The sequence below is a fragment of the Meriones unguiculatus genome, chromosome 10, assembly GCF_030254825.1.
Source record: "Meriones unguiculatus strain TT.TT164.6M chromosome 10, Bangor_MerUng_6.1, whole genome shotgun sequence".
NCBI lineage: Eukaryota > Metazoa > Chordata > Mammalia > Rodentia > Muridae > Meriones > Meriones unguiculatus.
In genome coordinates, this window is record NC_083358.1 from 33,172,059 (window position 1) to 33,196,443 (window position 24,385).

The 24,385-nt window shown below is 50.4% G+C and overlaps 1 protein-coding gene across 1 annotated transcript; it reads right to left on the minus strand.

Moving 5' to 3' along the window:
- Positions 1–9,273: 9,273 nt before the first annotated feature.
- Positions 9,274–18,595, minus strand: Cx3cl1 (C-X3-C motif chemokine ligand 1). Its single transcript, XM_021654987.2, has 3 exons — positions 18,348–18,595; positions 13,605–13,725; positions 9,274–11,988 (listed from the first exon to the last, which is right to left on the minus strand). Exons 1-3 carry the CDS (start codon positions 18,415–18,417, stop codon positions 11,007–11,009), a joined length of 1,173 nt encoding a protein of 390 aa, XP_021510662.1. The 5' UTR covers positions 18,418–18,595; the 3' UTR covers positions 9,274–11,006.
- Between the last annotated feature and the right edge of the window lie 5,790 nt (positions 18,596–24,385).

A 24,385-nucleotide genomic window follows, 5' to 3' on the forward strand; every position in this document is an offset into this window, starting at 1 on the left:
GACATAGCTATCGCATGTACAACCTCAACCACTGTATGCATTTTAGAAAAGGCAACAGCAATGTTGCTTGAGGGACATTCTTTCAGTATCTCATAATGAATGTAAATACGATAACCACTGATAGTACCTCGGTTGATGTTACAAAATCGAGGGAAGAAAACAGACATCTGGACAGACACATTCATAACAAAAGAGGCCGGAAGCATTCGTGTCAATTTGCTCCTCGTTTCTGCAGCTGGTCACGTGGCCCAAGCTGGTATTCACATCTTCCTCTGCCACCCAGTCTGTATTTTCCTCCTTCAGCAAGCACCTCAACACGCCTCAGTTCTTCCCTCTGAGGAGAGACCACGTCTTCACTCCTGAAGTGCCTGTGCCCTTTGTCTTTCTGACTGTATTGAGCCGCTGTAGTTTCCTGGTGACTTTAATCAGGAGAACGTAATAACTTCAAGATGGCCCTAAGCCGTCTCCTGCACTCTAGATGAAAGTGCCCTTATCTCCATTCTGGAGAAGCAGTCTGATTTTTCCCCCCTGGAAGTCTGGATCAATCACCCCTCTTAACACTGTTACTCTTTTCTTAGACTGTTGGCTTAAGGGCATCAGAAGCCCAAAGTGGCTGGGGGCGGGGGGTGGGGGGAGAGTCAGAGCTTCCAGTTCTGTGAAATGTTTGTTTTCTTTTCAGGCAGGAGCACTCCGGACTTGGAACCAACACTTAGCAGAATTTAAAATCTCTGGAGCAGGAAGCAAAAAATGTCCTAGTGGGTCACTAGGGGTGCCAGTGAGTGGAACCGTTTCCATCTCCACCCTTGATTAAGTTTGGGACAGTCAGCTGTCATCCTCCATGATCCATTTGCCTTCCGTACAGGTCCAGCAGGAAAGTCTGAGGGAGGTGAGGTACAGACACCACCCCTGCACCTTCCAAGTCCTTGATGGTGGCACTAATTTCTGCAGCTCCTTCAGGGATGCAAGACTCTTTTTGCTTCACTGTTTTCACTGGTAAAGGAACTCCAAAGGCTCCATTTCACTGTTCTATAATAGCCCCTACTCCACAGGTCAGAGAGCCAGTGTGGGAGCTGCTCTAATTTCTAAGTATATCTGTCCCAATTAGATCTTCTGGAACGGGGGAAACGACCACAGGATGAGTTCAGTGATGCAGCAAACCTACTATGAGTCGGACTTCAGCTAAAACTCCACTAATCACCTGACCTCCACAGCTCCTACTTTGACTGGAGGGCCACAATGTTTCTTGGCGCATTCTGGAATTAGAGTCAACTCAGAACCAGTATTCAATAGACCCAGAAAGTCTAATTGTTTCTTTTCCCCCTCTTACAAGTTACCCTTGTAAAAGGCCATAGAGCCTGAACGACTGGGGAAAAGCTGGCAGTAAAACTTTTGGGTATTTTGTCAAGGTTCTTCTTCAGAGGAACCTGGCTGTTCCTTCATTCAAGGGGTTCTGGGTCTGAAAATTGACTCATCTGAAAAGTCAACCACAGGCCTAGATTCCCTTTTGCCACAATCCACTGTATCCTTTCTTTAACTTTGTTTGAGATTTTTTTTTTCTGTTTATATAAGCAAAACTGCAGTAGGCTTCTTATATATTTCATGCCTGGAAATACCACGGCCGATTAGCCAGTGCTAAAGGTCCATACCGGTCATGCTACTATATACATCATTTTACCTGTGCTACCCATCACAGGTCAGGCCATTATGGACACTGCTTTGCCCATGCTGACCATTATGAGAACTATGATCACCTTGCCTTTGGCAATTCAGAGCTGCCACTTGGCCCCTGCTACTCCGGATCCCAATTAAACTCATTGCATTTAATTCACCCAATAGCTCTGACCAAGGAAAAGGGCAACTAACGACAGAGCTTTTCAAATGTGCTGGTGTCCTCTCACCATTTTGTGTATTATAGGGTTAGTGAAGAGCATGTCTTCCGGGCCTTCCCATTGTGGAGGATTAGGTTTTACAAAGAGTGCTCACTCTAGCATTATGGTTTCCCTGAGCCTTAAAATCCTTTCATCAGTGTTGTGGGGTATTCAACAGAGGGCTGCTAGGACTCAGGATCACCTTTCTTAGGGTGAGCTTTCAGGCATAAAAACTGGGTTTCCATACTCAGTTAACAGAAGCGGTTAGCCAGAAGTAGAACTACAGAAGCCAAAGAGCAAGGTCAGTACATTTAGAGGCTTTCCCAGAACTATAGACTTTGATGGATTAGGCCTTTGTGTAGTTTTGGCAGATGGTGCTGCCTATGTGCTGAGTTTTACAGCCTGGACGGCACTTCCATCATGGAGTCAGTTGTGCTAAGGGCTGGAGGCCTACTCTGTCTGGGGCCCTTTTGCAGTCAACACTAAGACAAGGGCTGTAAGTCATTGTTACATTTTTTTTTTCTGTAAGCCATCTTTTTGTTTGTTTGTTTTTCAAGACAGGGTTTCTCTGTGGAACCTTGGCTGTCTGGACTCACTTTGTAGACCAGGCTGTCCTTAAACTCACAGAGATCCACCTGCCTCTGCCTCCCTGAGTGCTGGGATTACAGGTATGTGCCACCGAGTCCGGTGCAATAGGCCAGTTTTTGACAAATGATCCAGACAAGTAATCAAACAAACGTTTACCACCGTGATTAAGTGTTCACGTTTCCACATCAAGCCCAGAATCTCCACTCAGTGGCCCATATCAAGAAACTCAGCCTGGCCACGTTCATGTTCCCTCACCGTTATCTGACACTCTCAACATCCATTCCCACACAAACTCCCCAGATTTCTGCTTGTATCAGCAACTCATTAAGCTCTTTAGTGGCGCAGCGCATCTCCTCATGGACTACACTTTCTTTCTGCCTCCCCTCAGGGAGCCTGTTTTGCCTTAAGTCTGGCTATAGGTCTAGAGGTAACTGTTGGAGGGCCCTGAGGGATAACAGTGCTATCTTGCCTGGTATTTCCTTCAGGGGTAGCAGACAGTGAAAGATTGATTCCCTCAGGAGGTGTGGGTTGATGTCCATCCTCTGCTACAGGTTGAGAGACTACCCAGTGAAGGGATACCTCTTAAGCAGGTATATGCCAGGTTCCTGGCACTTGGAACCCTGGAGATAGAAAGAGCGGGAATTCAAGGTCTTCATCCCCTGCTAAGTAGCAAATTCAAGGCCAGCCTGCAGTGCCTTCGATACAAGACCCGTGTCCCGATCAGAAGGGTGCCAGCCTTTGAATGGCATCATGCCCAGTCACCCTCCAAGCAGAGCCTGTCTTTTCTTGATGGTGTCAGAGCTAACCGGATGTGTTTGTTATGCTGAATCATAAGAACCCTCCAGCCCTTCACAGGTCAAAACCACAAAGTTTATTTGTTCTAACCCTGCATGTCTATGTTAATCAGTTGGGCCGCTTCCACAGCCGGAAGCCCCATGTCGCTCCTGCTCTGGGACCCAGGTACTTCCTGAAATACTGCAGAGGCTGGGCCAGTGGTACCGTGCCTCTCTCTGCATGGCGTCTGTCCCAGAACCCTGATTGGAGGTGATGAAGAAATGACAGAAACATCGGATGGAGAAGCCCCAGCACCCAAGAAACTCTATCTTAGTGGATATACAGTTGAACAAGGAGGTGGGATTGTTACAGATAAATAAAGAGGCAGGGTTATTGCATACAGCTGAACAAGGAGCCAGCTAATCTCAGTAGGAGCAGGCTCCTCAGGGGCTCTGCAGTCCTTAGGCCATAAACGTGGGCGTTGGGGGAGAAAAACCTTAGTGACATTTTCTGCACACTGTCAATACTTGAATGTGGACTCAAGCAAGGTCTGAGTCTTGCCTGGGGACGGCTTTGCCACGCCCATGCAGCTGAGGCCTTGGTCCTTGACAGGGCCACATCAACACTTAAGACTCCACTTGCTGCCTACAGTGCGGAGAGCTTTGATGAGTGCCTGTCTGATTAGCTACTGCAAACTCCCGCCAAGTTCACACACTGCTTCCCCTCTCACTCACCAGAGCTGCTGGCTCAGCCCCACCAGCCCAAGAGGAGTGTCAGGTCATATGCCTGAGAGGCAGCAAGCCAGACATGTCAAAACAACCCCAGTCTCCAAGGACTTGAAAACTTCAAAAAACAAAGCAAAGCCGCAACTTCTCTTTCTGTCCAAGCATCTTAATTGTCTGGTTTGAATTATTTGTGATTCAATAATTTTTACTTTATCAAGTTCAAAACAACAGAGGGGAGAAAACGTCTATTAATGTGAGCAGCAAGTATTATCTTAGGGGGAAACAGTGAAAATTACAGACTATTCATTTTTGAGATTTTACCTATTTTTGTTTTGTGTATGGATGTATATTTGTGTTTCATGTGCCTGCAGTACCTAAGGCAGTCAGAAGATGGTGTCAGGTTCCCTGGGAATCTGGGACTGGAGAAGAGATGGTGATGAACTGCCATACGGGTGCTGGGAACTGCACCCAGGGTTCTCTGGAAGAGCGACCAGAGCTTGTAACCACTAAGCCATTTCTCCAGCTCCAACTTTCAGATTATTCTTATCTGTTTAAATTTTTTTTTTTAATTTCTCCCATCTTCTTCCCTCCCTCTGTTTCCTCTTCCTCTTTTTCTTCCTTCTTTTGAACAGTCCACTTTAGATCTGGCTGGCCTTGAACTCTCAGCAATCTTCCTGCCTCTGCCTCTCTGATGCTGGAATTATAGCCACCGGCAAACATGAACACTGTCTGGTTTGGAGACCACAGTATTTTTTTTTTTTTACTTTCCTGAAGACCAGGAAGACTATATTTATTTATGGTCACCCTGTAATTCTATATATACTCTTATTTGAATACCCAATAACAAAATCCTGTATTCCCAGACCCTTGGAAGGCTGAGGCTGAGAGGATCCTCTGCCCAACAATTTGAGGTCAGCAACATGTGATATCCTGCTCTCCACTCCCCCCATCAGGAATGGGAGGAAGAGGCAGGAAGATTATGAATGCATAGTTGCCCTCGGCAACATGCTAATTTCATGGCCAGCCCCACCCTTATGAGGCCTTGTCTTTTTATTCTTTTTTGAGGATTTCTTTTATTGTTAATTTATGTGTGTTATATGTATTTCTGTGTATGTGTACATGATATGGTACCTTTGGAAGCTGGAAAAGGGCATCAGATTTCCAAGAACTATTGTTACAAGCAGTTCTGAGCTGCCTGCCGTGGGTGCAGAGAGCTGAACTCAGGTCCCCTGGGTGGGAGAGCCTTTTCTTCAGCCCCCAATGTCAAGAAGCAGGGGGAGGGGAGCAGTTTCAAAGCATTAGGAAATATGGATTTTGGGGAACCCCACTGGGCATATCATTTGTCTTGAGTGTTCGCTGAGGGTTATTTAGTGGCTTCTTTACCCCTGAGATTAGTATTTATATTTCTCTTTTATGTAAGAGAAAAACAAGGTCCAGGGAGGTTAAGTAACTGGGCTAAAGTCATACAGCCAGCAAGCCCCATGTTTTATTGTGTTTTTATTTGAACGAGTGCTAGAGACAAGGCACTCATCTTGAACAGTTCTATCCTGCCCCCCTGGGGGCAGCAGGGTCCCCTGGAGGCTAAGAAAGAGCATCTGCTCTGGAATTCTCCTGGCCTCGGAGGCATGGCTACAGTGTATTGACATTACAGAGGTCTCTCAGGGGTCCTAGGCCCTGAGCCTGGCTGCTGCTTCAGGCAAGCCAGCCTAGAACTGGCTTTTGTTTTGGAACTAGGTTTTGTTTCAAGTCCTGGAAGTTGAGTCATCATTTACTGAGCACATATGCATGGGCCTTTGAGGCCCCTGAGGTCTCCCCCCTACCCCCTCACAGCAGCTGTGTGTACTCACATACCATGCTTGAACATATATACTACATGCAGCTCTCTCTCTCTCTCTCTCTCTCTCTCTCTCTCTCTCTCTCTCTCTCCTCCAAAACATGTATTATTCGACTCAAAGCTGGAAATTCCCAGCCATTCATTTGTGTGTTTTTCTGTCTGGCCTTGCCCTTCTGGGGAATGCACAGTGGAACCCAGACGGAAAGGGATCTAGGTGCGAAGGGCCTAAGGTGGGAGGGGTGAAGCTGGCTGCTGCCTGAGGTCCCTGATGGCCTAGGGAGAGGGTTGTACCTGCTGCAGTGGACCCTAAAACTCTGACCAAACGGAGAGGAAGAGGGGCTGTGGCTTAATGTCATACAAGTCCTAGGCCTGCACTCCTAGGGGCAGAGTGCAGGAGGTCTGAGGGGGCTCAGGAGACTACACATTTAAGGGTCCATGGCTAGTGCTTTCAGAAACAGTGCCAAGCTGGGCATGGTGGCATACATCCTGGCACTTGGAAGGGTGAGATGGAAGGTAGACCATCAAGGTTTTGGTAGGTTGCTCTCTGTCCCTCTCTGCCTGTTGGATTCCTTGCACTGTAGTAAGTAAAAAGAGGTCAGGGAGACAGCATCAAAGCCAGCCTGGGCCACACAGGGAGAGCTGGTCTCAAAAAGCAAAATGAAACACCCCTCTCCCCACAAGCCCAATGACACATTCCTTAAGACTTGAACTCTGAGCCAGGCATGATTCAAGCCTGGAATCCCAGCACTCTGGGAGGCAGGGGCAAGCAGATCTCTGTGAGTTCAAGGCCAGTCTGGTCTACAAAATGAGTCTAGGACAGCCAAGGCTACACAGAGAAACCCTGTCTCAAAAAAAGCACACACACACACACAAACGATTTGAACTCTGGAGAAAGGCTCTGTCATGTGTCAGCTCTGGAGCGAGACACACACCTTCAGATCTCACGCTGGGAAAAGGCCAGATGCTCTGCCATTGAGCTGTGCCCTGAGCCCGAGTTCACACATCCTTTGCAAACTTTCCTTTCATGGTAAAGCTCACTGCCGGAAGAGTTTGGCACATAGCCTGGCACGTGGAAACCATGAAGAAAGAGTGGCTATTATCAGCATGATTGCATGGAGTTTCAGAATAAGTGCCCTTTCAAACTTGGCATGGGTGGTAGCAATTGCCTTGGCTGAGTCTAGCTTGCTAACTGAAAGAGAAAATAAGAGGTCACTGCCTGCAAGGTCCCTGGGGAGGCCTGAACCGGGATCCAGGTTTCCCCACCCCCTTCCTCTTCCTGAACCAGCCTTAGATGTTACCCGCACCTCCAGCAAAGGCAGCTGAAAGCCCCTGGAGCCACGGGGGGGGGGGGGGGGGGGGGCAGAGCCTGGGAGGAGCTGTGGTGCTTCCTTCGTGGATGTGGGAACCAGGTCAGGAGGATGCAGGCCTGAAGAGCTCCCATCACAGAGGGAGAGCTGACTGCAGCTCACAAGGGTATGGGAAGGCAGCCTTTGTCCTCAGGAGCTGCAGAGACCTGCTCCTGATGCAAACCAGCAGGAAACAACAGGGTTGTTGAGAGGCCCCAGAAGTGAGGGAAGTGAAATCATCGTCTGCCTTTCCTTGATGTGTTTTTGATAGAAACGAGGGGGACCCACCAAGAAAAATATCCTTACAGGGCTGGAGATGGCTCAGCGGTTAAGAGTTACTGACTGCTCTTCCAGAGGACCAGGGTTCAATTCCCACTACCCACATGGTAGCTCACAACTGTCTGTAACTCCAAGATCTGACACCCTAACATGGACATACATGCAGGCAAAACACCAATGCACATAAAATAAAAATAAATAAATTATTTAAAAAAATATCCTCACCACAGAAAACCAAGAAGATGATGAAGACAAATGGCAACTGGTGGAGCCCAGTGAGAGTGGTGGATGGCTGAAGTGTAAAGGTCACCTAATGCGCAGGCTCTAACTCCCACTCCCAACCCCCATCGTCACTTTGAGGGAACATAGGACTACGGGATCCTATCTTTCTGCGGATGTGTCCAACTTCTTGATTTTATTTTCAAAGACTTACTTACTTTATTTTATGTTTAAGAGTCTGCATGAGTATACTAGCTGCCTGTTGAGGCCAGAAGAAAACATCAGATCCCCATGAGCTGTTTTCTGTAGATAATGGGAACCAAACCTGTGTGCTCTTAACTGCTTAACTATCTCTCCAGCCCCACGCTGCCTCCAATTTTAAAACTACAATGTAGACACTGAATCTAAGATGTTATTGGCAGAGGTGCCTATATATCAAATCATACCTGGCCTCCAGGTTCTCCCAGCATCCCTCAGTCCCTACGTGTTACAGGGTATGGCTGGCATACCCCACCTTGTACCCTGAAATTTCTAGTCCAGGGACTGGGTTTCCCCTCCCCTAGAGACACTTAGTGCTCTCTCCTTCTCTCTTTCTGCATTTCTCTCTTCCTGAATGTGCAAGCTCCTTCTCTCTGCCCCATCATCTGCCTCGCTATTTACCTGACCTCGTTCTCTGAGACCAGCGAACCCACCTGAGCACAGCCCCCAAATAAACCTGCTTTTTCACTTTTAATTTGGCTTGAATTGGCTTATTTCTTCGGTGGAGAAAACCTGCTACTAATTACTAAAGAGGCTGAGGCAGGAGGATTATTAAACCTGCCTGGGCTACAGAATGAGTTCAAAGCCAGTCTGAGCAACTCAGACAATGTCTCAAAACAAAACATCAAAAAGAGAGCCAAGGGTGCCAGTCAGGAGCACAATACATGCTTGAGGCCTGGGATTTAACAGAGGAAAGAAAAAGAAAGAAAGAAAGAAAGAAAGAAAGAAAGAAAGAAAGAAAGAAAGAAAGAAAGAAAGAAAGAAAGAGAGAAAGAAAGAAAGAAAAAGGAAGAACCCCCTGCTAATTAAGTCATGCTAAGCCACTGATATGTTTATCTTAGAATTCACAAAAGATTGTATATCATAAGCTGGACTTGTGACACCCTTGTCTCAACCTGCACAACTGCACACAGCAGCTCTAATGACGTGCACTGAAAAGCTAAAGGGCCACCGAATAGCTTACACCTGGGTCCTGTCTATGAGCTTTCTGGTTTCTTGAGAAGAGCTAGTCCCTCTCTCATCTTTCTATGAGCCAGGACTGAGAAAAGACACCATAGAGGAAAATGTGGACATCATAGAAGTGACAGCAGTATCAGGTGGTGGTTCCTGGGTCACCCACAGGGATCCTGAGTGTTGCCGGATCAAGAGACCAGCCACACACATGTGCATAGAGGTTCAGGGAGGTGGCGGCATTGGCCACCATGCAGTAAGGCAGCACTGAGCCAGGCCTGGGCCCAGTCCTTAATTCCCGCCTTCAGTGCCTTCTGTGAAAACCCCTGCCCCTGGTGCAAATGAGTTAGAGACAGGGTCTCAGAACCTGCCCCTTCTCCTGTTTCATCCCTCCTCCCCCGCCCCAAGGCCTGCCCCAGAGAAAAGCACCCTTATTCGATTCACAAGACTTTTAAATTTTATTAGTAAAATACAAAATGACACAGACATTGGTTAATGGTGCTTGAAAAAGCTGAAGGACTCACCAACTCCTTCCAAAGTCCTCCCCAGACTGTCTCGGCCCACATCCTGCTGGGAGGAACCAAATAGTCCCACCGGGGGTGTCCCAACCCTTGAAGGCCCCCCACTGAAGGAGCCAGGACGTTGTGCACTCAGGCTGCTGATCCTCAGGCCTACACTGAGTACCCTGGAGACAGACCACAGCCTCCTACAAGCTTCCCAGGAGGGAGGGTCGCCAAGGGCTGCTTCACTCTGGGACACAGCCAACTCTTCCGGGCTTCCACCTGCCAAGGAGTGAGTCACTGGCTTCTGGGTGAAGCCCTGCCCATGGGAGGCTCCGAAGTTGGAGGGTTGGGCTATGGGGAGAGCTGCCACCAAGGGCCCTGAGGGCGAGGTCTGCAGCGGCAGCTCGGGTGCTGCTCAGCTGCTCCCTGCTTCCACAGTCACCTTGTGCCCAGGGCAGAGTCCCTTCTGGAAAATTTCACAGGGCTCTTGGAGACTGGCTCTGCCTACAGTGGGGCAAAGGTCAGACCTTGGTGGGAGGTGGGAAAGGATCCGGCCTCTGAATGATCTCGGCTGTGTCCATGCACGTGCAAGTCCCTAAACTGAAGTCAGTTGTGTGGCGGCTCCAGGGGCTTACCCTGGATCCTCTGCCTCCTGGGGGTCTTGTTACCCCCTTCCTTCTGTGGCTTGTTCTTCAGGCAGGGCAGACCTGTGGCTGTAATCTTGGGGGGCGGGGTAGGGGTGCCTTCTGAGTTGGCCTGTTTCTGCACATCAGCCTCCATTTGGGGGCCTACAGGGTAGGATCTGCACTCTCAAGTCACCCCTTGCCAGCCCTCAGAGTCCCAGGGTGCAAAGGTGTCACTCCAGTGGGATGGCAGTGACTGTTATTGTTGATGGGGGGGGGGGCTGCATCCAGGAATGAGGACAGGGACCTCAGGGAAGGTGATACCAGGGTCATTGCCGTCTCTGGGCCTCGCTTCTTTTCTTTTACAGGTGGGGCACTCTGTTGTTCAGGTAGCTGAGTGGGGACTAGAGCCTTCCTTCAGACACAGCATGCCTTCACGGCACAGCGAGGTCTGGGGAGGAACGCTTCGAAACCTCACGCAAGCTTGTCCCCCTTCCCAGAGAGCTCCAAGAAACACAGCGTTAACCTCATGCAAGAAAAGACACGGCACGGTGTTGATGGTGACGGCGGTGTGCTCTGTACAGGGGACAGGGAGAGATAGCACCGCAGCTGGCCAGGGAGAAAGGAGGGCTGGCGACTGCAGCAAACACAGGAGACGAGAGGAGGGAAGGGGGACAGGCAGATAGGCCTGGCCTGCTGCTCGTGAGATGGGTGGACCACGGTGCTCACAGGAAACGGGCTGGGAAGTCAATAAATAATTGTTCGCTGGGGTTGGGATGTCAAGGGGTCCCTCTGACCAGCCAGCAGCAGAGGAGTCTTTTGAATACAGGGCAGCCGGAAGGCCACCGGCTGTCTCTGATAAGGGAGTCATGGTTAAGGGTAGCCTCCAGGGCCACAACTTGGGGCTTGGGGCACATGGCCCCTGGAGGATCCAGCCTCCCCATTCCCAATTCCCCTGCGTGGGTGAGGGTGGGTATGAGGATGGGGGTCCCCAGACAGCTGTCTGAATCAAACTATGGACATGGGTAGGCAGGTAGCTCACACTGGCACCAGGACATATGAGTTACTGCCGCAGCTACGAGGGACATAGCGGAGGCCTTCTACCACCTCCCCTGCCATTTTGCGGGGACAGCCCTGGAGGCTCTGGTAGGCAAACATGGCGACCCCCAGACAGAAGAGTAGGCCAAGGAAAGCCAGTAGCCCCACTGCCTGCCTCCGGGTGGCTGCCTGGGAGTCAGGGACAGGAGTGATAAGCACGCTCAATTTCTGGGGATCTGCCGAGGCATGGATGGGCTCCTCTACCTTGGGAGCCTGAGTGCCTGAGGCCACCAGCTCTGGGCTGGGGGTCTCTTCAGGGGACATGGGGGCCAATGAAGGATGGACTGTGTTGCCAGGCCCCCTGTCCTGGAGAGCAGGAATGGTCTCCTCCAGCTCTAGAGACTTCTCTGGACTGGGGTCCTGTCCCTGGACCCGCTGGCGCTGGCCTTCAGACCCAATATTCTCCTCCGGGGTTGAATGTGAGGTGGTGGGCACCTGGGTAGATGGGGCTGGAGTGGAGGGGGCCTCAGTAGCCTTTTCCTCAGCCCCGAGGCTAGATCCAGATTGGTGGACAGCAGAACTCTGCCAAATGGTGGTAGAGATGGCAGCCCCCTCAAAAATGCCAGTGCTTTGAGGTGTGGCCACAAGCCCTGCATCCTGAGCCTTGGGAGTTGAGGGAGATGATCCAATCACTGCTGCTGGTGGCTCTTGGGAAGTCCCTACGGGCCTCCGGGCCTCCTGGGAAATAGTGGTCAGCTCCAAAGTAAGGCCTTCCACTGTGGCTTCAGGCTCTGCCAGTGCAGATGGGGACAGTCCCCTGGTGGCCGGGGTCATCCTAGGTGTCACATTGTTGACCCACTTCTCAAACTTGCCACCATTTTGAATCGGGGCAGCGGCCTGGCGGTCCAGATGTTTCATGGCGTCTTGGACCCATTTCTCCTTTGGGTCAGCACAGAAGATTTTGTGCTGTCTCGTCTCCAGGCTATAAGGAAGAGAGGGGGCTTGTGATGCCCAGATTCTAAGCAGCCAGGCTGGTGTGGTGTGGGGGCACTGTCCACATGCCCTGCAGGCCAGACGTCCTGGCTTGCTGAGCATGAGGCTTTGGGCCACACCATTCCGTATGTCTCCTAGTCCTTAGCTGAGATACGAGTGCCTGCGGTCTGGAGGGAAACCCATCACCTCAGATGAACTGTAGCTTCAGGCACTCTCAGCCCAAGGGACTTCCCCTTTCCAAACCAGGAAAGTCCCAGGCAAATGGGGACCCTGCTTCTGTGATATTGCTAAGCAAAATAAAGGGTAAGCTGTCTAGAGAACGCACTTGAGTCAGAGCATGCGCTGTAACATTTAAAGAGAACCACTGTGATAACCACATCACTACCATGGGGCTCTGGACTCTGATCTCCTGGGAAAATCGCCAGGTATGTGACAAGGTGGGTTTCCCAGCTCTGGAAAGATCCCGTGAGTAAGATCCCTGTCCCATGGCGATGGCTGTTCCCTGGATCCCAACTTCCTCCCCTAGGGTTTGTCCTTGGGCTCAAGCAGCTTTTCAGAGCCGAAGCCATATGGTATCCTCATGGGGATCTTGAGTGTGGTCTATATGTAGAGCTTATGGCTGCTTCGCCCCAACAGCAGCTCAGGACTAGGGCCTCTGCAGCTCACACAGTCTGTACGGCAGCCCCTGTGCTAACCCCATCTAACAGGTGGGGAGATGAGGCCGACAAGTAAAGAATCGTGCCCAGCAGGGTATGCTGGGAAGCCCAAGTGTGTCATGTTCGTCTCTTCCACTTCCCTTAGAAGACAGAAGCAAGTATTTGCAGGATATCTAGAAGAATCAATCCTTGCCGGGGTAGCAGAGAGGGCGGCCAGGAATTCGAACTGCACTCTTTGGGGGAGCTGTTTAGGGGACAGGAAACGCTGGACTTCCGCTAGCAGAGCCGGAGTTAAAAAAGGGCACTGCTCATTTCCTGAGTGGCTGAGGCTTCTCAGGGGGTCACCCGACAGTCCTGGGGAAGGGACTCAGGACTGAGAAAATGGGCAATACTCACCATGTGCCTCTTAAGGAGCAAGGGACCAAACCGGCCAGGTAGAAATGACCGACTGGGCCTGTTTCCTTCCCAGAGGCACTGAGGGCTCTGCTCTTCTGTTACTCGGTGATGGCCATGCTTGTGTCTTTTGTTTCAAGTGTTTTGCCCACCATTTTAAATCCCCCTCCTCCTCTCACCCTCCTGCTGCCCATCTCCCAGGTAAGGAAACTGAGGTGTAGAGGTATGAAGTGACCAGGGCCCTTGGCTGACCTGCTGGCGTCTGGGTCCCACTCTGGCAGGCCACTTTGCTCAACCTCCCCATGGGATCTAGGGGGCTGAGGGCTGTGTTAACAGGACCGTCCTGGGTGTTGCCCTGGACACAACAGTGGACCGTCCATCCAGGAAGGCATTCCCTACCTCTGTTGTTTGCCACTGATCTTAAGGTTAGTGAAGGAGCCTGTGGGCCTGGAACAGGGGGGGGTGCTTGCCAAGGCCTTTGGCAGGAAGCCCGGGGTGAGGCAGGCAGGAGAGGGCTGGGATGTCAGGACCTTCTGAGGCCGTGAGTGATACCTACATGATGGCGCGATTGCCGCAGGATTCCTGGTTCAGCTCGTAGTGGATGAGCAGAGCCACTGGGATTGGTGAGGTCATCTTCTGGCAGTTGACTTTGCATTTCGACAAACCGAGGTGCTGACCTGAATCCACAGAGGCCCCCAGTCAGAAGGACCCCTGGGCATCTGGTGACCCACCCCCATTTCAGCTTCTTCAGGCTATTCCCCCAGCCAGAGCCCTTGACCCACATCTGGGTCATCCCTTGATACTGTGACAAACAGCAAAGAGTCTCAGCCTCTGGAGTTGTTTTGAGCTGATAAAAATAAACCTTTATCTATAAACCTCCTTTTGTCTGGCACCTAGGAAGCATTTAATTTTGTTGTTGTTGTTTTTCAAGACAGGATCTCTCTATGTAATTTTGGCTGTCCTGGAACTCATTACGCAGACCAGGCTGGCCTTGAACTCACCAAGATCCACTTGCCTCTGCCTTCTAAGTGCTGGGATTAAAGGTGTGGACCACCATGCTTGGCCAGGAAGCATTTAATTTTTAAAATGAAATCACAGCAGGGGAGAGGAATCTAAGGGAAACACAGATGTGCCCAGGGTTACCGGGCCTGCCCGCCTGTGTTTGGAATAAGGAGTTCAGGAGAAAAGCTGAGGGAAGAGTAGAGGCATGCAAATAGCTACATAGCAGAAGCCCTCGGGCAAGGGTTTCTGTGAGTGGATAAGCCCAGCTATTTGATAAAAACATGTCACATTCTTTACTTTCTATTTCTGTCAGTTCCCTTCTAATTCTGTGATTCTCAATCTTCCTAACGTTCAATCCTTAATCCACTAGCACCAGGTTGTGGTGCTACTTCATAACCATAATTTTGCTGCTGTTATGAATCATAATATAAATATTTTGATATAGATGGTTGTAGGTGATCCCTATGAAAGGGTCATTTGACCTCCAAGGCATCGCGACCCACACGTTGTGAACCTCTGTTCTAAATCCCCAGCACAGAGTCCTGCCATCTGCCCCATGTGTATTCATGAAAATTAGAGAGAGAAAAAAATGAAGAAGAGCTCAGTTCTAGATTTGGGCAAAGGTTATGCTGACTCAGGCTTTAAGACCTGGGAGCCTAGGTCCTCCACAGCACCCATGAAAACACACTGTGTGTGCACAAATACTTTCACACATATGGGTGTGCAAACACACATCATCTTGCCAAGAATGGACACAGGATGCTAGGTGGAGCTCAGGGATACGGTGTTTTCCTGGCATGCATGAGGCCGGTTGTCTTAAAAAAGAACTAGCCAGAGGCAAGCACACACCCAGACTTTGCCCCATCACCCCCTGGCCGTGAGCCACCCCACCTTGTGGGGAAAGGAAGTTTGGGCTACAGGTCTGGGCTGGGTTGTCAAATGGCCACCGTGTATCTTGGCACTGACCACAACATGGGTACTCAGTAACTATTCATAAAACAAAGATTTCAATCTACTTGTCCCTCCTTTAGATATAGCCACCCACCCATGGCACACATTTACTTATCCGTCCGTCCGTCTGTCCATCCATCCATCTGCCCACCTGTCCGTCCACCCATCTTTTTACCCTCCTACTTTCTTCCTTTCTCCTAGCTACCTTCTTATTCCTACTCATCCTCACCCACCCATCTACCTACCCTACTCACCCACCTGCCCATCTGCCATTCTTTCAAAGCCTCACCCACCCATCAGTTTCTTTTCACCCACTGCCTGTCACCAATCCACTCACCAGTCATCCATCTGTCCATCCATGCATGAATCTATGCAGCCATGCATGCATGCGTGCATTCCCTGAGTCAGCCAGCACTGGCTTCAATTACTTCTGAATCTATACACAGCCTAGAGCCCTCTTGTACGTGCTGGTGTTTGGAGTGATCACGGTTTACTGAGGCAACCAACTGCTGGCTCCCTGTGCTTGCCAGGCCCTCATCTAGGTGCTGTGAGGCATGGGAGGGTCTTACAGGCAGGTAAGAAGACGAGGTGCTGTGACTGTGTTTCAGATCCCCTGTTCAGCGCGCGCGCACACACGCACGCACACACGCACGCCCCCCCCACACCTGCTCTTATTATCCTCTTCTCACAGATGGGTGCAGAAGCTGAAGATCAGAGGGTTCACCCACTTGCCCAGAACACAGCCTACTTGTGGCAGAGCTGGTTTTCTTCCTAGCTGTTCCAGTTGCGTAATCCTGGCAAAGCCCCAGATTCTGGCTATTCACAAACATACTAGGATTTACAGGAATGTGAGATAACTTTCAAATGTGAGGACTAATCAGGGGAGGCTTCCTGGGAGAAGTATGCTTCAGGTTGTCCCTTATGGACTGCCACAACACGCTGGACCCTGGGAACACTAACAGAGATAGTTTGAACCTTTAGTCATTTGGGTCCTTAGTTCTCTCACCTTTAAGAGGGACATGACAGTATGGAGTGGCTAGAGACTAGAAGCTTTGTAATGGCTGGACCATTCTGCCCTTGGGGCAGCTTTTCTCAAAGGCCACGCTGCTCACATTTTGGATCTACTCATTCCTCGTTGTGGAGGCTGAGGCTGTGCACTCTATGCCAGGAACTGAAAATATCGGGACATTTGTAATAATGAAAAAAAAAAGAAAAAAACAGTCTCTGGAAGTTGCCAAATATCACCTGGGAGGACCATCACCCTCGAGAGAGCTCGTCCATTCCCTAACCTTCTTCTCATACATGTCAACATACTTCCTATAGCCCTCTCCTGGGACCCCGAGGCAGGAGGAAGATGAGTTTGAGGCCAGCCTGGGCTACAGGGAAAGACCCTGTCTCAAAAAACAAAACAAAAACCGAGCAAGCAACACAAATTCCCCCCCCCCATGCTTTTTCCTTCTCATGGACCAAATGGCTTACGGGTTTATTCTTGTGTACCGCAGTGAAATCTCAGCACCCTGAGAGCCAGGCTCCTTGGCCCCTTTATTCACTGTTGTGGTCCTAGCACCCAGAAATGTGCTTGCCACACAGCAGGTGTCATGCTCACCTTTGCCGAATGAATGGACAAGATGCACGCAGAAGTGCTTTATGACCTATAAAACCCTCGACCAACAGAGAAGTGGGGGAGCTTCTAATTAAATCCACAGGGCCCTCGATCTGACACCGAAGCTGTCCGCCCCTGCCCCCTCCACCCCCACCGAGGATGGGGGAAGCGGTCTGTAACAGCTGAAAGCAGATCTTTTCCCCCCCTTTTCTCTTTCTTGCAGAGACTTGAGTGGGAGTGAATGCGTCAGTGCTGGGGAGAAGCAGCCTTCCCTGCTCCAGCTTGCATTTGCAGGTTTGTTACATAAAGCACTGAAGGACTGGATCGCCTGACACAGCCCCGCAGACCCACATCTGGGGACTGACGCAGATGCCCTGCACCAGCCACGCACAAGCCTGCAGCAGCCCTAACGCCTGAGACACCCCACGCTGGGGAGCCCCAGGGTGGACTAGCTAAATACCTATTCAAGGGGAGAAGAGACTGAGGGTTGCATCATGCTGACCATATCTTAGCAAAGCCAGCAGACACCAAACATTCAGGGTCTCCTTTCCAGTCTCTCCTAGGATTTCCCTCCAAGCTTAGTAAAAGTGATCTCCCCCGACCATACAGACACACAGACACACAGACACACACACACACCCTCCTTCCAAAATGCCTCCTCCCTAGACACTGGAGCCTTCTCACCAGTGAGGAAATGGCTACATTGACCAGTATGGCAGTTGAGACCAGAGAAGTCAAGACCCAGCTCAGGGACACACTGTGAGATGATGGCAAAGCAGCCTCCATTGGATTCCTGCTTCCCGATGCTCACTGTCCCCAAATATCCAGGCCTGGGGGCTAGGGCTCAGGCAGCAGAAAGCTAGGCACAATTTTATCCAACCACCCCCCACTCCCCACCCACTCACCCACCAGCTCCCTGTGACATGGTTATTTAGTTCCATGGAGATATCCTGGAAGCTGGGGGTTGCTCTGATTCTCCCAGTTTTTGCTGTGAGCCCAAAAGGCAAAGTGCCACCTTCTCTGAGGGTCCACCTGCCAAATCGCCTAGGCCCTCCCTGAGAATGGAGCTCTGGAGGTCAGCAGAGGTGGAATGGCCAGCAGAGACGGTGGGCAAGCCTGCTGCTCTCTCCTCCATTAAGTCCCTGGGTATCACCCTCTCCTGCCCTGCGTGCTGGCTGAGCATCCTCAGGCGGATCTCTAACTGTCTCTGGATCTCCATCTTCCCCATGTCCGTAAGAATACCTTGTACTACGAGGTATTGGACTCCAGAAAGCAATTCGGTGGAGATAAAATATTTTTCTAAGCTTGGGTTTGGAGGAGGTGACCAGGATGATGGGGAGACCCAGACAGAGGGACGACATGCCAGTACAGAGACAAGCCCCATCCGTGAGCTGCAGTGACCTTGACCTTAACTACTCCAAGGGGCCTTGAACAGGGCAGGGGAAAGTCCTCACTCTTCATCCCTGGCCCCGAGCCAGGGTTTATACAGGTTATAGTTAACCTCAGTAGGAGGAACCAGCTCGCTTCCGCCAGCCAGGAGCCTCTTCAGGTTTCTCCCAGCCCTCACTCTCCTCTCCATATACCTTAAGCCTCCCACAGACCCTCGGAGCTGCCCCCCTCCCTCCATCTCCAGTAGCCACCGGTAAGGCCGGAACTATCAGGGTCCTATTTCCCCAGGGAGATGCAGTCTGCACCCCAACACAACCTTCCCTTCTTCCCAAGGCAGGATCGGGACCCACTCACCCGCCAGCAGGGTACACAGATGGAAAAACGCGGCCAGGCGCAGCAGCCACGCGAACAGCGAGGGAGCCATGGCTGGAGTGCAGGAATTCGGCGGGCCAGGAAGCTGGGCAGCGTTCTTAGCTCGGAGTAGTGCCTCCGCCGCTAGCCGCGGCAGCTTTTTATAATGGGGCTGGCAGCCTCCGCCCCCGGCTCCCGCAGTAGGAGGCGGTGGGAGGGGAGAAGAGCCTTAGCTGCAGCTGGATTCCTCCCAGGTTGCCAAGGAACCAGTCGCGTAGCGCTGGAGCGCTGAGCTCCGCTGCTGGAGCAGCGCGCAGGGAACCGAGGGGGCCGCAGGGGCACCTTTCCTGGAGAGCCGGGGTCTGTTCTAAGTGGACGCTGAGCCAGGGACATTGCAGAACGCTGGGCCCCGCCAGGCCAGATCTGCCAAGTCGTTTCTTGATCTGGGAGTAGACGGGGTGCAGAACCCCACTTCTCTCCTTAGAACCTCCAGATGCATTCCAGGCAGCGCATCTGCTGGGCTCAACACAGAGCCTGGCAGACAGTTTGCTGAAAGAATGATCCAGACCTGCCTCCTATGGACAGACGGGGAAACTGAGGCCCAGAGAGGGGAGAGACCATTACTAATCATACAGAGCTTCACTCCGGAATAAACTTATGAGGACCACAGAGGAGACGACAGTGGAGTCAGGGCTGCCGAGGACATGGAAACCTGAGCCTCCAGGCCTCCTTAACTGTTGTCTGCCCACTCTAGCCTTTGCTGTATACCCACTGCCAGCTCTGCCTGTCTTCTGCCATCTGCGGGAGCAGCACAGCCACAAACTTAACATGGGAGCTATGGTCCTCTTGGCTTTCCTTGAACCCTAGTACAGAGCCTTAGAGAGGTCTTGCCCCCCATCGGGGCAGCTTGGCTGTTGTACAGAGAGAATCTGACTAACCCAGCCTCCGGCTTTTATCTTCCAGAAGTTTTCTTACTGAGTTAGGCAAGACCTAGCAGCAAGGTGGGGTGGGTACTTGCTTTCACAACAGGCTTCCCTGAAGACAGGGGGTACAATCCTGGGCGTCTAGAACAGGCAGCTAGAGCCTCCCCAGCCTCGGGCTGGGAGAGAATTTGCGCTACTTTTTGGGCTGCCTGCCAGAGGGAAAAACCAGTTTGTCTAGAAAAGTGTCCCAGGCTACGTAGCCAGCTGGACTACAGCCAGCCTGGTCTAGGCTCAGCTGGGCAGACTGCAGCTGCCAGGTGGGGGGGGGCGCCTGGGGTGGGTGGAGTTAGAGTTGGCTACTCATAGTGTTGGAAATAGCTGCCTTGGTCAATGTCCACTGAGGCCCAGCCAACCTGCCCTCACCTGACCAGATAAGAAGCTAGGAAGCCTCATTTTACAGCTGTAGAGACTTAACAAGGGGTAATAAAAATGGGGAGCCAGGCCAGGTATGGTACCTCATACTCGTAATCCCAAGGCTGAAGAGGCTGAGGGAGGATTGCCTGAAGTTCAAGTCTAGCCTGGGCTACAATATTGTGACTTCCAGGTCAGCCTGGCTTGAACAAATACAAAAAAAAAAAAAAAAAAAAAAAGAAAACAAAACCAACAAGCAGAGGTCTAGGCTTCTTTGCTCTGTGCTATGTAAGAGCAAGAGCAGTAGACAGCATGAGAAGAAGTGAAAGGAGAGAGGGCAGGGGCAAAGGGAGAGAGAAGAGGGAGCAGACTGGGGAGAGCAGGGGACTCCAGAGGAACGCTGTGGGAAAACAGCCCCTGCATTTCTGAGGGAGAAGGATCTGGGAATGGAAATGTGGAATCCCTGTCTCTAGGGTGTGCTCCAGAGGAGAACCTGGAGGGAAGCGGGAGGACTTGCCAGCCTGGCTCTGGGATTATTGCACAATATTGGGATTCTGTACAGTTAGGAAGGAGGTACTAACGGTGCTGGAGGCACAGCTCAGCTGCACAGCATTCACCTAACACGCCAAAAGCCTGGAGTGTACCCCAATACAAAACAAAACGTACAGGTTTTCCATGAGAAACCCGTGAAGTCATGACAACCAACCCAGGGTATAAGACTAGTATCTGTCGCTGTGATGGTCCACTTTATGGATGTGGCTGCTAAAGATAACTGGGTAGGAGGTGAAGAAGGGTGGGTTGGCCCAGCTAGCTGTCTCTGGGGTCTGAGTCTCACCACCCATTCAACAAGCAAGTGTCTGAATGCCCGCACAGTGGGTGAAAAGACAAAACCAACATTACTCTAACTTGCTTAGTGGAGGGACAGCCCATGTTCCCCCCCGGGCCCATCTTCTCGCCTACAGATGGGTGTTCCCACCCGTCTCATCCAGGTTTCAAGGAGTAACTTTTGAGATGCTGTTTGGACACAGTAGCCAGGCTTTCAGGTCCACCAGACACAGAATGAGCACAACTCTGCCCCTCCTAAAGGTCTCCCTTGGGCAGGTTACCAACCCTCTTTGTACTGCAGTGCTCCCATCTATACAACGGGGTGCTAATGGTCACCTCAGCAAGTCCCTGGGGCAGTGAATGAAACAGTGCTTTTCTGGTGTTAGTGTGTTAGTTTCGGTGTTAGAGTGCCGGTGTTTACAAAGCCCCTGTGTGTGGGAGGGACTGTGGTGAGACAAAGAGATTCAGGGACAAGCAAAAAGCCGTAATTCTTGGCCACAGTGAGCCCCAGCTCAGTAGCAGGAGGAAGATACAAGGGCTCCCAAGGACTCTCAGGCTGTGAGGCTGAGGCAGGAAGCAAGAAAGCAGTAAGCTGTAAGCATAGCTCAGTGTTCAGGGCACTTAGCTGGCATATATGAGGGCCTGGGTTCCATCCCAGACTGTAAAAATAAATTAGACAGACAGACAGACAGACAGGGAAAGGATAGGACCGGGGGCATGCTTCATTTGGTAGAGTGCTTCCCAAATCCCTGGAATCCATCACCAGCATCACATAAAACTGGGTGTGCTGGCCCAAACCCCTATTTCCAGTGCTTGGGAGGTGGAGGTAAGAGGATCTGAATTCAAGATCATTATCATCAGCTACACAGCCTGAGACCTAGTCTCAGGAGGAGAAAAAGAAGAGGGGGAGGAAGAAGAGGAGGAGGGCAAAGGAAAAGAAGAAGAAAAGAAGGGGGAGAAAGGAAGGAGAGAGGATGGATTCCTAGCCCCAAAACAAGCGAAGAAAATTTGGTTCCTCAACCATTTTTTTGAGGCATTTTAAACATTATAGAAGACAAAATGGCACGAACAATTTTTATATTTCAACCCCAATGATTCAACACTCAACGTTTTTTTCATATTGGCTTCGTCTTTTCTTTTTCTTGGCCAAACTATTGCAAAGTGAATTCCGACTGCTTAACGTTTTGCCCCTAATAGACCAGTGTGCACTTCCGACTTCATTTGTAAGTATAATACAATTACAGTTCCTCCACCTCACAGAATCAGCAGTGACCCCCGTGTCTTCTAACGCCCAGTACACCCTCCAGTTTGTCCCAAAATGTTTTCTTCTTTCTCCTTCCTTGGGTCAAAGCCTTTTCTTGATTTGCCTCTTTTTCTCTCTTTCTTTATTTTAGGATTTATTTCTAATTACGCGAATGCTGTGCGTGCCACCTGTGTGCAGGCCCCTGTTGAGTGTGTGGGGGTTATGGTAGCTTTTGAGCTGGGTGATGTGGGTTGTGGGGACTGAGCCCAGGTCCTCTGCAAAAACAGCCTGCTCTTGACTGCTGAGCCATCTCTCCAGCCCCTCCTTACCCTCCCTTCACAGGGTCTTGAACTCACAATCTACCTTCCTCAGCTTCACACTGCTGGAATGTCCAGGCTTGAGTCACAGTTGGCGACTCCCGCTTTCAGCTTCTGCTTTCAGGCTGTCTTCTAGGAGTGTGCACTGCATGCGGTTATTTCCTGTCAGCGCTCACAGACCACATGCATGTTTTTATTTTTATGACATCGACCTTTCAAAGAGTCAAGACCATTGTTTGTACAATGCTCCTATTCTCCCTTATCTAGTTACTTCCTTATGAGTCACCTAATTTTTCCCTTATCCTGCGCGCTTCCTATAAAGCGGAACTTAAAGCAACATTTTTGGATGAGGCCCAGAATTCAAGGCAAGACGCTGGTGTGAGTAATTCCGTGAGGCTCACAGGAGCAGGGTGCTCGCTTTTCCTTTTGATGGAGTAGATGGAGTGGCAAGTGAATGGCTTGATTTTGCTGTAGAAGTACTATTGTCTTGTGATGCACAAACTTTGGGGAATGTCCTAGCTCCACAATATATACACACGCAGCTTGTTCATTTGCTCGTTCATCATTCATTTTTCAAAACTTGTGTAGTCCAGGCTGTGTAGAATTTACTATGTAATTCAGGATTGCCTTGAGTTTGAAATCCTTCTGCCTGCACTTCCCTAGTGTGCGGTGATGTCAGACTTATGGGCAGTGTTCTAACCAAGTCTCCAGGCAAGGGAAGAGCCTAATCCAGATGAAGATGCTAGCCCCCTTCATAAGAAGGGGGATATCTACACAGGTGGCTCTGAGGGAGGGGCTCAGGGAAGCTGCAGCTGGACCACAGCCAAGTGATGCTGAGGAAAGCTAGGTTATGTGGCTGGGGTGAGGGTAGGGTATGAGGGTGACTTTGAGCTAAGACATGACTAGAGAAGCAGTTTTCAATTGTGCAGCATGAGAAGGGAAGGAGTCCTTCAGCCACACTGAGGGTGACTCTGAGACCACCCAGGGGTCACAGCCTTTTCAGGCTCCCTGTGTTCCCCACCCACCCTCCGAGGCCTTCTCCTTTTACTCCTTCTGGCCAATCAAGGGGGGCATATCCCCCTCCCTGCCTCCAGCTTTGCCCTATAGACTTGTATCTTCAGGAGGCTGTTGACTGTCACGACTATGTCTCACCTCAACCTCCTATTCTTATTTTCACCTCACCTATTAATTTATTTGTATAAAATACACATTTTATTCTATATCATTATACAGTGGGATATTTTCTGTGTGAGAGAGACAGGGCCCAGGGCTGTGGACTGAGCTGAAACCCAGGACCACGAAGTGTTACCCAAAACAACAGACAGTACTTGTTGTTACCGTTTCATTTCGGTTGCTGAATGCTGCTGCCATATTAAGTATGGAGATGGGTTGGTGAGATTGTGATGCAATCTCGGGAATGTGGAAGGGAAGTCTGCGTGGCACATCTGTTAGCCACAGACGACAGACGCGCAGTGAGGCTGTGGAGCTGGTGAAAGCCTGACCACTGCACGGAGGGATAGTGAGTGTGGGGGACACTGGGGAAAGGGGTCTTACCCCTGAGGGGCCTCTTAGAGCCTATTGAATTCTCATGGAAACCAGTGACCCAGGATCCAGAGAGAAACTGGTTTTGTGGATAGAGGGGATGGAGTCCCCTGCCAAAAAACTTTCACAAGACATTAGAATTCCCCGATGGTCTTCAAAACCAACATCACTGGGGTTTTAGGCAAGGGTGTCATTTAACAGTTTCCCCAGTAAGCATAACAAATGGCCAGATTAAACAACCCTTTAGTTGGCTTTCACCTTCACTGTGTGTGTGTGCTTGCAGAGGAAGAGCAGTGTTTTTGTTCATATTTTACGTGGCGCTTCGAGGTGAGAAAACCTAAGATCTAAGGAAATGAAACTACATACCCTATCCATAAGCCCAACACTTCTCTATCTAGCCAGCAACCACAGATGACTCAAGTATAAATTCAAATTGAATCTAAAGGTATTAGATTTGCTGTGCTCTTAGGTAAAACTGCTTTTAATCCACAGATGACAGTCTGGCATATTTTTGGTTGTTTGTTTTCTTTTAAAAAAATCACATCCCTTCATGTTTTTTGTTTTTTTTTTTACCAACAGTTATGTAAAGTGCCTTCCCTAAAGTGCCTTATTAACATGGAAAGCTGAACAGAGTAAAAACCCACTGAATACCATCCCTTGGAGTTATAACAAGTTTTTTTGTTTTGTTTTGCTTTGTTTTATGGACATTGCTGTTTTGCCTACATGTATGTCTGCATGAGGGTGTCAGGTCCCCTGGAACTGGAGTTACAGACAATTATG